The following is a 15,803-nucleotide window of genomic DNA, read 5'->3' on the forward strand; positions in this document are numbered from 1 at the left end:
ATACAGGGTGCAGATGAAGGGATACAGGGTGTGGATGGAGGGATACAGGGTGTGGATGGAGGGATGCAGGGTGTGGATGGAGCGATACAGTGTGTGGATGGAGGGATACAGGGTGTGGATGGAGGGATACAGGGTGTGGATGGAGGGATACAGGGTGTGGATGGAAGGATACAGGGTGTAGATGAAGGGATACAGGGTGTAGATGAAGGGATACAGGGTGTGAATAGATGGGAACACTGTGTAAATGGTGGGATACAGAGTGTAAACAGAGGCTTACAGTGTGTAGATGGACGGATTCAGGGTTTGAACAGAGTGTTACATGATGTAGATTGTGCGATACAGCAGTCGGCAGAAGGTTACAGGGTGTAGGTGGATGAATACAGGGTGTGGAAGGAGGGATACAGGGTGTAGATGGTGGGATACAGAGTGTGAACAGAGGGTTGCAGGGTGTAGATGATGGATACAGGGCGTGAACCGTGGGTTACAGTGTGTAGGTGGAGGGATACAGGGTGTGGAAGGAAGGTTCCAGGTTGCAGAATAGTGGATACAGAGTGTGATCAGAGGGTTACAGGATGTAGATGTTAGGATACAGGGTCTGGATAGAGGGTTACAGGGTGTACATGAAGGGAAACAGGGTGGGAACAGAGGGATGCAGGGTGTAGATGTCGGGTTACAGTGTGTGACAGAGGGTTACAGAATGTTGTGGGAGGGTTACAGGGTGTGAACAGAGGATTACAGGATGCAGATGGTGGGATACAGGGTGTGATCAGAGGGTTACAGGATGTAGATGGAGGGATACAGACTGTGATGAGAGGGTTACAGGATGCAGATGGTGGGATACAGGGTGTGATCAGAGGATTACAGGGTGTAGATGGAGGGATACAGGGTATGAACAGAGGGTTATAGGGTGTAGACGGTGGGATACAGGGTGTGATCAGAGGGTTACAGGGTGTAGATGAAGGGATACAGAGTGGGAACACAGGGTTACAAGGTATAGAATGTGGAATACATGGTGGGAACAGAGGGATGCAGGGTATAGATGTTGGGTTACAGTGTGTGAACAGACGGTTGCAGAATGTTGTTGGAGGGTTACAGAGTGTGAACATAGGGTTCCAGGATGTGGATTGTGGGATATAGGGTGTGAACAGAGGGTTATGGTGCAGATGGTAGGATACAGGGTGTGAACAGAGGGTTACAGGATGTTGATGGAGGTATACAGGGTGTGAACAGAGGGTTACAGGGTGTGGATTGTGGGATACAGGGTGTGCACCGAGGATTACAGGGTATAGGTGGAGGGATACAGAGTGTGAACACAGGGTTACAGCATGTAGATGGAGGGTTGCAGATGTGGACAGAGGGTTCCGGGTGTAGATGGAGGGATAAAGGGTGTGGACAGAGCGGAAATGGTGTATGTGGTAGGATATAGTGTGTCAACAGCGTGTTACAGGCTGTGGATGGACGGATACAGGGTGTGAACAGAGGGATACAGAGTGTAGATGGAGGGATACAGGGTGTGAACAGAGGGATACAGGCTGTGGACAGAGGGTTACAGGGTATGAACAGAGGGATACAGGCTGTGGACAGAGGCTTATGGGGCGTAGATTGTAGGATACAAGGTGTGGACAGAGGGTTACAGGGTGCAGATGGGAGGATACAGGGTGTGAACAGAGGGTTACAGGGTGTAGATGGACGGATACAGGGTGTGAACAGAGGGTTATAGAGTGTAGAAGACGTATACAGGGTGTGAACAGAGGGTTACAGGGTGTAGATGAAGGGATACGGGTGTGAACAGAGGGTTACAGGGGGTAGATTGTGGGATACAGGGTGTGGACAGAGGGTTACAGGGTGTCGATTGTGGGATACAGGGTGTGGACAGAGGGTTACAGGGGGTAGATTGTGCGATACAGGGTGTGGACAAAGCAGAAAAGGTGTATATTGTAGGATACAGGGTGTTGACAGAGGGTTACAGAGTGTAGATGGAGGAGTACAGGGTGTGAACAGAGGGTTACTGGGTGTGGACGGATACAGGGTGTGAACAGAGGGTTACAGGGTGTGAACAGAGGGATATAGGCTGTGGACAGAGGCTTATGGGGTGTAGATTGTAGGATGCAGGATGTTATCAGAGTGTTAAAATGTGTATATTGTAGGATACAGGGTGTTGACAGAGGGTTACAGGGTTTAGAATGTGCGATACAGGGTGTGAACAGAGGGTTACACAGTGTAGATGGAGGGATGCAGGGTATGGGCAGAGGGTTACGGGGTGTAGATGGAGGAATACTGAGTGTGAGCAGAGGGTTACGGGTGCAGATGGTAGGATACAGGGCGAGGACGCGGGTTACAGGTGTAGATGTTGGGATACAGGGAGTGGACACACGTTTACAGGGTGTAGGTGGACGGATACAGGGTGTGAACAGAGGGTTAAAGGGTGTAGATGGTAGGATACAGGGTGTGAACTGAGGGTTACAGTGTGTAGATGGAGAGATGCATGGTCGGGATAGAGGGATAGAGTGAATGGACAGAGGGACATATTGTGCAGATAGAAGAATACAGAGCCTGGATGGATGGATACAACATACAGATGGAAGGATGCAGGGTAAGGATGGAGGCGTACAGAGGGTGGATGGGGGAATACAGGGTGAGAGCAGAGGGTTACAGTGAGTGAAGAGAGGCATACAAGGTATGGACCAAGGCTTACGGAGTGTAGATAGTGGGATACAAGGTGTGGATAGAGCATTATAAGGTGAATGTGGTAGGATACAGGGTGTCGATAGAGGGTAACGGGGTGTAGGTGGAGGGTTACAGGTTGTGGACAGAGGCTTACGTGGTGTAGATTGTAGGATACAGGGTGTTGACAGAGGGTCACAGGGTATAGAATGTGGGATACAGTGTGCAAACAGAGGGTTACAGGGTGTAGATGGTCGGATACAGGGTGTGGACGAGGGTTACAAGGTGGTGATGGAGGGTTCCAGAGTGTAGATGTAGGATTACAGTGTGTGAACAGAGGGTTACAGGGTGTGGACAGAGGGGTACAGGGTGTGGACAGAGGGGTACAGCGTGTGGACAGAGGGGTACAGGGTGTGGACAGAGGGGTACAGCGTGTGGACAGAGGGGTACAGGGGGTGGACAGAGGGTTACAGTGTGTGAACAGAGGGTTACAGGGTGTGGACAGAGGGGTACAGGGTGTGGACAGAGGGTTACAGGGTGTGGACAGAGGGGTACAGGGTGTGAACAGAGGGGTACAGGGTGTGGACAGAGGGGTACAGGGTGTGAACAGAAGGTTACAGCGTGTGGACAGAGGGGTACAGGGTGTGAACAGAGGGTTACAGTGTGTGAACAGAGGGTTACAGGGTGTGGACAGAGGGGTACAGTGTGTGAACAGAGGGTTACAGGGTGTGGACAGAGGGGTACAGGGTGTGAACAGAGGGTTACAGGGTGTGGACAGAGGGGTACAGTGTGTGAACAGAGGGTTACAGGGTGTGGACAGAGGGGTACAGGGTGTGAACAGAGGGTTACAGGGTGTGGACAGAGGGGTACAGGGTGTGAACAGAGGGTTACAGGGTGTGGACAGAGGGGTACAGGGTGGTGATGGAGGGTTACAGTGTGTGAACAGAGGGTTACAGTGTGCGGACTACTGGATATAGGATGCAGATCGAGGGATGCCAATGGATAAGTCACCAATAACTTTCTGTTCCTTTGATCACTGTGTCCTTTATTCTACAATGATTTCCTGACATTGAGCTTCTCCATGAATTTCTTTAAAATCCTGGGGCCGATGTCCTGAGCAGTGTGGTTGTCTCTCTGCCCTCTGTAGTGGCTGAGCAACCACTCAGTTGTATCAATGAAGTGTGCACAAAAAAATGAAACCAGATGGACCACCTGGCATCAACCTAGGCACCAGGAAAGTCAATGGCAGAAACAGCCCCATCACCAGAAAGGGCCGTCCTCATTAACAGGAGGGGGCTCATGCCAAAATAGGGAGAACTGTCCCATAGACTAGAGAAGCAACAGCTTGACACAGTCTTACTCATGGAATCATACCTTACAATGTCCCAGTCGCCACCATCACCATCCCTGGCTATGTCTTGTCCCATTGGAAGTCTCATGGCCTCAGGGCAAACACGGGCAAGAAAACTTACTGCACATTACCACATACCATCCTCTCTCGGCTGATGAATCGGTGCTCCTCCATGTTGGCCAACACTTCGATGAAGCACTGAGAATGGCCAGGGCGCTAGACGTACTCTGGGTGGGGGATTTTAATGTCCACCACCACGGCCGGCATTATTGATTGAGCTGGTCGGGCCTTAAAGGACATCTCTGCTAGACTGGGTCTGCGGCAGGTGGTGTGGGAACCAACAAGACGAAAAAACACACTTGACCTCATCCTTGCCAATCTGCTGGCTGCAGATGCATCTGTCCATGACAGGGTCAGTAAGAGAGACCACCACACAGTCCTCATGGAGACGCAGTCCTGCCTACACACTGAGAATACCCTCCATTGTGTTGGGTGATAAATGAGACAGACTTCAAACAACTCAAGGCTCATCCATAAGACCCTGTGGGCCATCAACAGCAGCAGAATTGTACTCCAGCACAATCTGTAACCTCATGGCCCGGCATATCCTCCACTCAACCATTGCTATCAAGCCAGGGGATCAACCCTGGTTCAGTGGAGAGTGCAGGAGGGCAGGCCAGGAGCAGCACCTGGCATACCTAAAAAGAGATATCAATTGGGTGAAGCTACCAAATAGGACTATATGCATGCCAAACAGCAAAGGCAGCGAGGTAGACAGAGCTATGTGATCCCAAAACCAATGGATCAGATCTAGCCACATCCAGTCGTGAATGATGGTGGACAATTAAACAACTCACTGGAGGAGGAGATTCCACAAATATGCCCACCCTCAATGGTGGAAGAGTCCAGCACATCCAGGCAAAGGTAAGGCTGAAGCTTTGACAGCAATCTTCAGCCAGAGGTGTCAAGTGGATGATCTATTTCAGCCTGTCCATTGGTCCCCAGCATCACAGAGACCAGTCTTCTGCCAATTTGGTTCACTCCACGTGTTATCAAGGAATAGTTGGAGGCATTATATAGTGTAAAGGCTATGGGCTCTGCCAACATCCCAGCAACAGCACTGAACACTTGTGCTCCAGAACTTGCCCCTCCCCAAGCCAAGCTGTTCCAATGCAGTTAAAACACTGGCATCTAGCCGGCAATGTGGAAATTGCCCAGGTATGTACCATATGTGAAAAGCAGGACAAGTCCAACCCAGTCAATTGCCGCCCCATCAGTCTACTCTTGTTTATCAATAAAGTGATGGAAGGTGGCATCAACAGTACTGTCGAGCAGCACCTACTCAGCAATAACCTGGTCAGTGATGCCCAGTTTGGGTTCCGCCAGGGCCACTCAGCTCCTGACTTCATTACAGCCTTGGTCCAAACCTGGATAAAGTTCCGAATTCCGGAGATGAGGTCAGAGTGACAGCCCTTCATATCAAGTTCACTGGGTATATTATCATGAGACCCAGCAATAGTGGAATCAATGGGCATCCGGATCAAACTCTCTGATGGTTGGAGTCATTCCTGGAACACAGGAAGATGGTTGCGGTTGCTGGAGGTCAGTCATCTCAGCTCCAGGGCATCTCTGCAGGAGTTCCTCAGGGGAGTGTCCTAGGCCCAACCATCTCTAACTCTTCATCAACATCCTTCCCTCCATCTCAAGGTCATAAGTGGGAATGTTCACCGACGATTGCACAATGTTCAGCACCATTCACGATTCCTCAGATATTGAAGCAGTCCGTGTTCAAATGCAACAAGATCTGGACAATATCCAGGCTTGGGTTAATGAGTGGTGAGCAACCTTTGCATCACACAAATGCCAGGCATCTCCAATAAAAGGTATTCTAACCACCACCACCACTTGACATGCAATGGTGTTACCATCACTGAATCCCCTACTATCAACATTCGTGAGGTTAGCATTGACCAGAATCTCAACTGGACTCACCACATAAACACAGTGGCTATAAGAGTATGTCAAAGACTAGGAAAATTGCAGTGAGTATCCCACCTTGTGACTTCCCAAAGTCCACTATCAGGAGTTTGATGGAATACTTCCTACTTGCCTGGATGGGTGCAGTTCCAACAACATTCAAGAAGCTTGATACCATCCAGGACAAAGCAGCCACTTGGTTGGCACCACATCCACAAGCATCAACTCCCTCCACCAATGGCACTCAGTAGCAGCAGTGTGTACCATTCACGAGATGCACTGCAGAAATCCACCAAGATCCTCAGACAGCACCTTCCAAACCCACGACCACTTCCATCTGTAAGGACAAGGGCACCAGATGGTGCCACTTTCAAGTTCCCTTCCAAGTTGTTCACCATCCTGGTTTGGAAATATATTGCTGTTCCTTCAGTGTTGCTGGGCCTGGAAATCCCTCCCTAAGGGCATTGCGGGTCAACTCACAGCATATGATCTACAGCGGTTCAAGAAGCCAATTCACCCCCACCTTCTCAAGGGGCAAGTAGGGATGGGCAATAAATGCTGGCCCAGCCAGCGACACCCACATCCCATAAGTGAATAGTAAAAAAAATTATCACTCTCTTTAATATTGTTGATTCCTTCATTTAATGGTGTTTTGCTTGATAAATTCAGAGTGTCCCAAATTCTATATCTTAATCTTTGGGATATCCTTTCTGGTACCTCTCCCAGTTAGTCACTTCATACTGTTGCATTTCCTTCTCTATCATTGCTGTATCAAGGTCAGATATAGCTTTTCTACTGACAAAGTACAGGTAACTATCTCAGGGCCCTCTTGTGTTAAGGCCCCTTCCCCTCGTCCAAGAGACCCAGGTTCAAGTCCTACCCACTCCAGAGGTATCAAATCATTTCTCTGAACAGGTTGGTTAGAAAAATAAATTAAATTAAGAAAAAGTATGAGAGCTTGGTGGTGCCCTCTTGTGGTACGGTAGTAATGTAGCTACCTCTGCAGTAAGCGACCTGGGTTCAAGCCTCACCCACTCTCGAGGTGTGTAATAGCATCTTTGATCGGGTTGATTAAATAAACAAAAACGATTCAAATTTTTCACTGGATTTTGCTTTATCTATCAGTCAGTACCCGAAAGGGTTAACTGACATCCTGGGATAAACTTTGTCCTTTGGGATATAAGGGACTGTTCCTAGGAAGAGCTAACCAGTCGTGGTTCGAAGTTCTAAGTAACTAAAAGTAATGTGGACTTTCTCTTAGGTAAGGGAGCCTGAGGGTCTCAAAAGGAACAATTCGAAATGTGTTCTACCATCGACTTGGTGTGGACATTCTTGCTCACGTAGTATCAGTATCTTGGATTAATAATGAAAAGCAGGAGTTGTGGCAACGAATCTCCCCAAGGGATCTCACTGCAACAGAGATCGTGCAAGCTGACAGAAGTGAACTTTGCCATCCATAACAGCTTTATTTGGGAATATCTTACATTCGTGATCCCTATTTTTGAACTGACCCATGAAAGGAAATATTTTTACATTTGTCTAATTAAAGGTTTTTGTTGTTTGAATCCCTCCCTCAGTCTTTCCATTTGTGCAGAAAGCAGCAACAATCTCTTCAGGTTTCCTTCCCCCTCCCCCCCCCCCCCCTTCCCCTGTTTGCTGGTATCATATGCAAACCATTTCTGTTCCTCCTCCGGTTTCTCAGGGTCGAGATTGGGAATTCCTGAACTTCCTGCACACAAACAGCTCACTAAAGCCTTAATTATAAACAATAGTCTTTCTGAACGAGAAGTGGGGCACTAGGACCCCAAGGGATGCAAATAAATTGGGAACACATTTCTTTCAAAATTGGCATCAAAATTTCTGTCGGGATCTTATGTATAAACACGAGGCTGGATCACAGCATGAATACTTGAAATATTTGAGGTAATGAGACCTGCCCAGACCTTCAGGCTGGTAATAGCGGTGTTTCAGTCTGTGGAGCTGTCGTTTCATTGACTCCAGCTCTTTTTCTCTGTCAGACATGGGAACACAATCTCCTCACCGGCTTATCCTCGTGCTCACCCTCAGCACCCTCTTCCTGTGGCTTGAGTCCACCTCTGCAAAGGGACACAACTCCACTGGTGAGTTCAGCCTTCTTTCTAGGAGTCTCTGAGTCGAGGTAACGGGGAATGTTTGATGATCTACTAGCTCATGAGGGTAATGAACATGAATCAGTTGCATCCCCCATCACTGAGTGAATGAAACAAGTTGTCTCTGTGTCCTCTTTTCACGTCTCTATCTTAATGCTGTCATTGAATTCTTCTATTTACTTTACTACCATCTTTCTCAACTTTTGCTCCATTTCTCCCCTGTCTGCAACTCTCTTAGGTGTCTGCTTCAGACTCCCTCCCATGTCCCTCTCTCTGTCTCTCTATTCTTAAACATCTGTTATAAACATCAAAACTTTGACAACAGCTTCTTCCTTCATGCTCCACACTATTCCCTCTGGAGTCCTCAAAGGATCAATTCTTGGATACCCGAATCTCCTATTTTTCATTTACCCTACATTCGGACAACATACAAATGCATTAATTGTGTTTCCACCCTGATCGCTTCCCCCCTCCCCGCACACACACACACACACACACACACACACACAGTCTCGACTGTTTCACTTGCTCTGCATTCTCAGAATACTTGTGCAACATCCAGCACTGGATAAGGAAACATTTCCTTCAGTTAAATTTTAGCAAGTTACAATATACATCTGAGCTGCTGTCTCCCTATTTAATTCACCCTTCCTCTCTCTCTCTCTCTCTCTCTCTGTTGACACTTTATTCTCTCTCTAAACTCCTTTATTCCCAAATTCTGAGCCTGTTGGACGTATCGGAATGAATCTTCGACAATCTTTCTGATTGTGCTGATTAATGAGACCGGGCAATCGTGTACCAGAATGAAAGCGTTTATATTGTGAGGCTGAGAGGGGTATCAGTCTGCTCCCAAGTATTTTTTTTCCCCCCTCTGGGTGACTGATTCTGGTTTTTACAATCTACTTCCTGGTTCTGTACTGAGTGTTTGTCTTGAGCTGCTCTCAGAGGTCCAAGCCCTGAAATTGTTGGTCATGGTATTGAGTCCAAATTGATCATAACTGAAACTGAGCCAACAGCAATGACTTCATTCCCACAGCACTTTCAATGTTAGAACATTCCACAGGAGTGCTAAAAAACACAACAGAACACAGTGAGCCATTGACGGAGATCTTGGTTCGGAATCTTTGCTAGGAAGAGTTGCAAAGTGATGTACGTATATATAAAGTGAAATTAGCCTCTCAATCATCTTTGTGTCTGTTGTAGCCATATTCATCGGAATCATCTGAGATGCCTTGGATAAGATTGATGCCAAATCCTTCTCCCTGTTGTTATCGTATAAATTACTGATACTTGTTCACCCATTCCCTACAATACTCCGAATTGAGAATTATGCCTTAATAGCTACTTACATTACATCGGAGATACATAACTGCCCCCTTCTGAAATTGTCAAGTTTCAGTTAAGGGTAAGTCCACATTACTGTGAACCACCTGGACTCAACACTTGCAACCGAAATTGGAACAACTCTCAGAGACTAGAACTGAAGTGATGACCTGCTCCCTGGGACTGGTCCTTTATATCCTGATGGTAATGTGGGACAGATTGAACAGTAGGCTGATGGGGTTGGATTTGTCCTGCTTTTTGTTGTCACGAGCAGAGGGCTGAGTTTCAGGAGAGGCTGTATTGGCTGGGACCTTCCTTCCCTGGAGCGTCGGAGGCTGCAGCGTTTCCTTATAGAGGTTTACAAAATCATGAGGGGCATGGGTAAGGTGAATATCCAAGGACTTTCTCCAGGGTAGAGGAGTCCAAAACTAGAGAGTATACATTTAGGATGAGAGGGGAAACATTTGAAAGGGACCTAAGGGGCAACATTTTCACACAGAGGGGGGTGCACGTAAGGAACGAGCTGCCAGAGGAAGTGGCAGAGCCGGGTACAATTGCAACATTTAAAAGGCATCTGGATGGGTATATGAATAGGAAGGGTTTGGAGGGATATGGGCCAAATGCAGGCAAATGGGGCGAGTTCAGTTTAGGAAATCTGGTCAGCATGGATGAAATGGACTTAAAGGTCTTTTTGTGTGCTGTATGACTCAGTGACTCGCTCATTCTATAACATATCTGGGCAATTTTCCACATTGTCAGGTAAATGCCAGTGTTGTAACTGTACTGGAACAACTTGGCTAGGGGAGTGGAAAGTTCTGGAGCACAAGTCTTCAGTAACATTGCTGGAAAGCTGTCAGGGTCCTTCACCTTTGCAATATCCAGTGCCTCCACCGTTTTTTGATATCACATGGAGTGAATCGAATTGGCTGTGGACTGGCACCTCTGATACTGGAGACCACTGGAGGAGATGGATCACTTGGTCCTTCTGGTAGAAATTTGTGGTCCATAGGATCATTACTGTTTAGGTCCTGCTTGCTATATTCCTACCTAACACCCTAAATTCTGATCGCAGGACAACATTGATCAGTCGGCCTATGGTTTTTGCACCAACATGACCAATGACAGCTGACTGTTGAGCCTTGACTCCCAGGGTGCATTGCACCAGTTTAGTGACACCGTTGGTCTTCAGCTCTTGGGAGGCAACAGCGCCAACCTGCATTCATCTCTGTCAGGGAATTTCTGCCCTTATGGCAGCTTGCTTGTTCACCCATTCCCTACAATATTCCTAAATGAGAATGAAATGAGCGGGAACAACGTGCATTGTGTGGAGAGTGACCAGGAGGCCAGGTTCAAGCTTGGCAGCAGCGACCTCCAAAGCAATTGACTGTATTTGGTGTGCCCGCTGTTAGGGGGACTGCATAGTGAGCAGCAATTACAGTAGACAGGATTGAAAACCCCACAAGTGAAACGCTGCTTCAGCTGGAAGGCGTGTTTGAAGAATAGTGAGGAAAGAAAGTGATACAAGTAGGTGTTATAATTCCTGGGTTTGGACTCACAGGAGGGGGCTAAAGTGCAACAGGGGAGTGGACTATGGTGGCATGGAGGGACAAGTCCCTATAGTATGCTGACAGGGCAAGTGTGGTGCCCATGAAGTGAGCTGCTTTGCCCTGGATGGTACTGAGCTTCTTGAATGTTGTTGGAGCTGCACCCATTCAGGCAAATGGGGTGTATTCCATCACATCTCCTGACTTGTGTCTTGCAGATGGTGGAAGTGGGGACTGCAGATGCTGGAGATTAGAGTCAGGATTAGAGTGGTGCTGGAAAAGCCCAGCAGGTCAGGCAGCATCCGAGGCCGATTCCTGATGAAGGACTTTTGCCCGAAACGTCGATTCTCCTGCTCCTCGGATGCTGCCTGACCTGCTGTGATTTTCCAGTACCACTCTAACCCTGTAGATGGTGGACAGGGTTCAGGGAGTCAGGAGGGGAGGTACTCGCTGCATTATTCCCAGCCTCTGACCTGTCCAGTTTGATCAAGTTTCACGTCTGCCTAACATCTGGGCAAGCTCATGCTGTGTGAGAACTCATTCCATCTCGAAAACAAAGTTCAAAGTCTTTCTGTCTAATTTATTGGCAGGGTCCAACACTCCTTGGCAGGGGGGCATGGTGGCTCAGTGGTTAGCACTGTTGCCTCACAGGACCAGAGTCCCAGGTTAGATTCCAGCCTCGGGCGACTGTCTGTGTGAAGTTTGCGTACTCTCCCCGTGTCTGCGTGGGTTTCCTCCCACAGTCCAAAGATGTACAGATTAGGGTGAATTGGCCATGCTAAATTGCCCATAATGTTAGGTGCATTAGTCAGAGGGAAATGGGTCTGGGTGGGTTACTCTTCGAAGGGTCGGTGTGGACTGGTTGGGCTGAAGGGCCTGTTTCCACACTGTAGGGAATCTAATCTAATCACTTTAGTCACAGACCCGGGTTCAATTCCCGCCTCAGGCGACTGACTGTGTGGAGTTTGCACATTCTCCCTGTGTCTGTGTGGGTTTCCTCCGGGTGCTCCGGTTTCCTCCCACAGTCCAAAGATGTGCAGGTTAGGTGAATTGGCCATGCTAAATTGCCCATAGTGTTAGGTAAGGGGTAGATGTAGATGTAGATGTAGGGGTATGGGTCTGGGTGGGTTACGCTTCGGTGGGGCGGTGTGGACTTGTTGGGCCGAAGGGCCTGTTTCCACACTGTAAGTAATCTAATTTGCTCCTGAACGTGAATAAAGCAGTGACCTTCCCAACATCAAGAGGGAGCCCTGATCGTCCTGAGGCCTGACTGCCCTCACAGCGAGAGAATTGACCTGACCGAACACAAAGTGATTTTACTGCCTGCTCTCAAGCCCTGCCTCTCATTTCCCTTGAGCTGGGTTGTGGGGGTGGGGGTGCGTGTGTCTTTGTTCTTGATAATGCTGACCTTTCACATTGGCATCAAATGGACAGAGAGGTAGTTATCAGGAAGTTCCCTTTTCATTAGTGTTCGGGGCAGGGTGAGCCATGGAAGAACATCCATTCCCGTCAGTGTGAGGAATGCAGGAAATGGCTACAGTTAGCCCACAACAAGTGTTTGCCAAAAAGCACAGGAAGGCCACATTCAGCCAATGCAGGCAGCAGCTTCCTAACTAATCCAAGTGCAGTTTGTTCATGGCAGACTCTCAGAGGGTTGTAGTGAGATCAGTATCACCATTTTCCCAGTGACTGTCCGGGACGATCGATTGTCTATTTGAATCAAGCTTCAGTGTTGGTGACAACACCAGGGACTGCCATTGGCGCCTGGCCAGGAACGAACAAAAATAATTCCACAAAATGTTGGACAGAATTAGATGCACCAGGAGCTAGAGAAAGGGAGGTCGAGACAAGTGAGCTGAGAGGAGAGGTCTGATCTTGGGAGAGGATTCCAGGCCTTGGCACACAGACACCTGAACACAGGACAGCCAGCGGTGGGTCAAAGGTCATGGGGATGGGCAAGAGCCAAAATTGAAGGAGTGCAGATGTCCGAAAGGTTGTCAGAACATGAGGAGGGAACAGACATAGGGTGTGGTGTGGGTCTGAAGGAGGTCAACAGGGATAGAGGGGGATGTAGGGTTTGGAGAAAGTTACAGAGATACAGAGGGGTGTAAGGGCTGGAGAGGGTGACAGAGATAGGAAAGGTGCAGAGGCCGGAGGAGGTGGGAGAGATAGGGAGAGGTGTAGGGGCTGGAGGAAGTGACAGAGGTAGAGGTGTAGGGGCTGGAGGAGGTGGGAGAGATAGGAAGAGATGTAGGGGTTGGAGGAGGTGAGAGAGATAGGGAGGGTATAGGGCTGGAGGAGGTGAGAGAGATAGGGAGAGGTGATATATTGGATTGGAAACAAAAACTAATTTTGAGGGGGAGAGAGATCATGAGTAAATGTGAACCAATTTATTATAAATGCTCATAATATATGTTATATTATTTGGGAATCTGAGTTCTAAAATAGACAGAACTTGGAAAGCTTTACATTTGGATGTTATTTCTATATTGTATGTGTTAAACAGAGAACACTTTTTTCAGTTTTTTCAGTTTTTCATTCCGTTGAGCGGTGTTACATTATCGAGAAATTTGTTCATATGTATTTCATTGTGACTCTGAGAAACACTCAACATGATTAGTTCAGTACTTTGGAATAAGGATGGACGAGAGAATAAAATTGGGTGACTTAACAACATGCCTTCTTACGACACAGGGAGACAGTTCAGAAACGATGTATTTTCAAACCACAGAACTATCCAGAAGGTTAGTGAGTCTGCAGAGTCTTTCAAGTAGAGAGAGGAGTGCAGTTTTAGTGGTCTCCAAAACAGTCAGGGCAGAACGAATGAATGGATTAATGTCAGGAAGAACAGAAGGCTGTGGAAGAGGTATTTAAGGAACTCTCCACATTGAGTCTCTCAGCAGTTTGCCTAAAAGTCACAGGAACTGACATAAACTAATGAAATCATATCAATCAATGCAGAGATTTATTCCTAATAAATAAGTACAGCTATACCAACTGAACAAGGAATTTTAAATTGGAAACAGGGTTCCTGTTCACTGAGTTCTGAGTTTCTGCATGGTTGTTGGCGAAACTAAAAGATCTGAATATTTAATTTTGAAATTTGTAATAAGTCCTTTTCAAAAAGGTTTTGTGTCTGGTAAAAAATAGTTTGCTTTTTTTGGCTTTTTGTTGTCATAATCTTTGTTTTTTTGTTAAAAGTACATTGTCAGCCTCTTTTAAATATGTTCGGTTATTGACCACCATGGTAAAGAATGAACACAAATAAAATCTACAGTCTGTCAAATTAGGCCTCACTTTGGGATGTGGCTTGTCCAATATTAGCATCAGTTGGGATCACGACACAATGAATACAGCACTGATGGGTGAACAGAGCTGTGGGACAGTCTGTTGTTTAGGGATGGGGCAAGCTGTATGTTTCTGACAATGGAGTTCTGCCCAAAGTAAATGGGGAAAGGGATGAGTGCAGAGGGTGGGAAGCTCTGGGAATGAGCACAGTTTATGAGGGAGAGGATGAACAGAAACTCCAAGAGATGACATAAAGTGTACTGCTGCCTTGTCCTAGCTTTCAGGATCTTCCTCCACATCAAAGACCCTCTCTTTTGATTTTCCAGTATTTTTGATTGTGCTAGGAAATGGGCAAAGAAAAGCTGGTTTAAACAATAAGGAACTTTGAAGGATTGCTGCATTTAGTTTTAAAAGTAAGTTATCTAACACTCATTGTAAGTCTTGTTTACACAGCCGTTCAAGTCGTGTTCTTTAGGCATTTCGATTGCAGTCTAATGTTCTCTGTGTGAGTCCAATCCTACAGGATGTGCTTTGTGTTGGCAGTGATTAAATTTGGGAAGTGTCCACGCCGATTGGTGGTTGCAGTGACAAAACGGGGATGCCGGTGTGATGCAGACTGTCCTGGGCCGGACAAGTGCTGCGTGTTTGATTGTGGGGCCGTGTGTGTGCCCCCAGCATTCAGTAAGTATCATTCCCTTGTTAGCTGTGCTGAGCCCTGGGGACCACATCACAAAACCACATATAGCAACATCTCACAATGTACCTGATGGATGATTGTGAACAGACATAAGGAGTGAATCACACTGTTTACCTGGGGACCAGAGTGACACGGGAATGGAGGGGGGGTGTGGGGGGGGCATAGCATCTCGTGATGGAGATAATGAAGAAACAAAGTGAGGCATGAATTGATCCATGAAAACCACCTAAAAGTAACATGAAGGGACAAAAGCTTCATTTATGAGCTTCCGCCCATCATAAAGTCAGAATTGGGAATGTTCACCGATGATTGCACAATGTTCGGCACCATTCGTGATTCCTCAGATACTGAACAGTTCACACTCAAATGCAACAATATCTGGGCAATATCCAGATTTGGGTTGACAAGTGGCAAGTAACATTTGCATCACACAAATGCCAGGCAATGACGATCTCCGATAAGAGACTATCTAACCACCACCCCTTTGGCATTCACTGATATTATCATCACTGAATTCCTCAGTATCAACATCCTGGAAATTGCCATTGACCAAATTGACCAACAAGACTCCCTATATAAACCCAGTGACTGCAAGACCGGGTCAGAGGCGAGGAACACTGCGGTGAGTAACTCCCCTCCTGACTCCCCAAAGTCTGTCCACTATCCACAAGGCACCAGTCAGGAGTGTGATGGAATACTCCCTACATGTTTGGATGGGTGCAGCTCCAACAAAACCCAAGATGCTTGACACCATTCCGGGCAAAGCAACTCACTTGATGGACACTACATCCACAAGCATCCACTCCCTCCACCACCCACACTCAGTAGCA

At 47.3% G+C, this 15,803-nt stretch overlaps 1 protein-coding gene across 1 annotated transcript in view; it reads left to right on the forward strand.

The window, feature by feature from the left end:
- The window catches only part of LOC140463200 (uncharacterized), a 64,000-nt gene that overhangs the window by 39,648 nt on the left and 8,549 nt on the right, over positions 1–15,803 (forward strand). Inside the window, exons 6-8 of the mRNA XM_072556992.1 lie at positions 7,695–7,780; positions 7,953–8,112; positions 14,820–14,957. Of these exons, the coding sequence (XP_072413093.1) occupies positions 7,695–7,780; positions 7,953–8,112; positions 14,820–14,957 (384 nt within the window). The remainder of the gene's footprint in view (positions 1–7,694; positions 7,781–7,952; positions 8,113–14,819; positions 14,958–15,803) is intronic.

Source organism: Chiloscyllium punctatum, chromosome 37, assembly GCF_047496795.1.
Source record: "Chiloscyllium punctatum isolate Juve2018m chromosome 37, sChiPun1.3, whole genome shotgun sequence".
Classification (NCBI taxonomy): domain Eukaryota; kingdom Metazoa; phylum Chordata; class Chondrichthyes; order Orectolobiformes; family Hemiscylliidae; genus Chiloscyllium; species Chiloscyllium punctatum.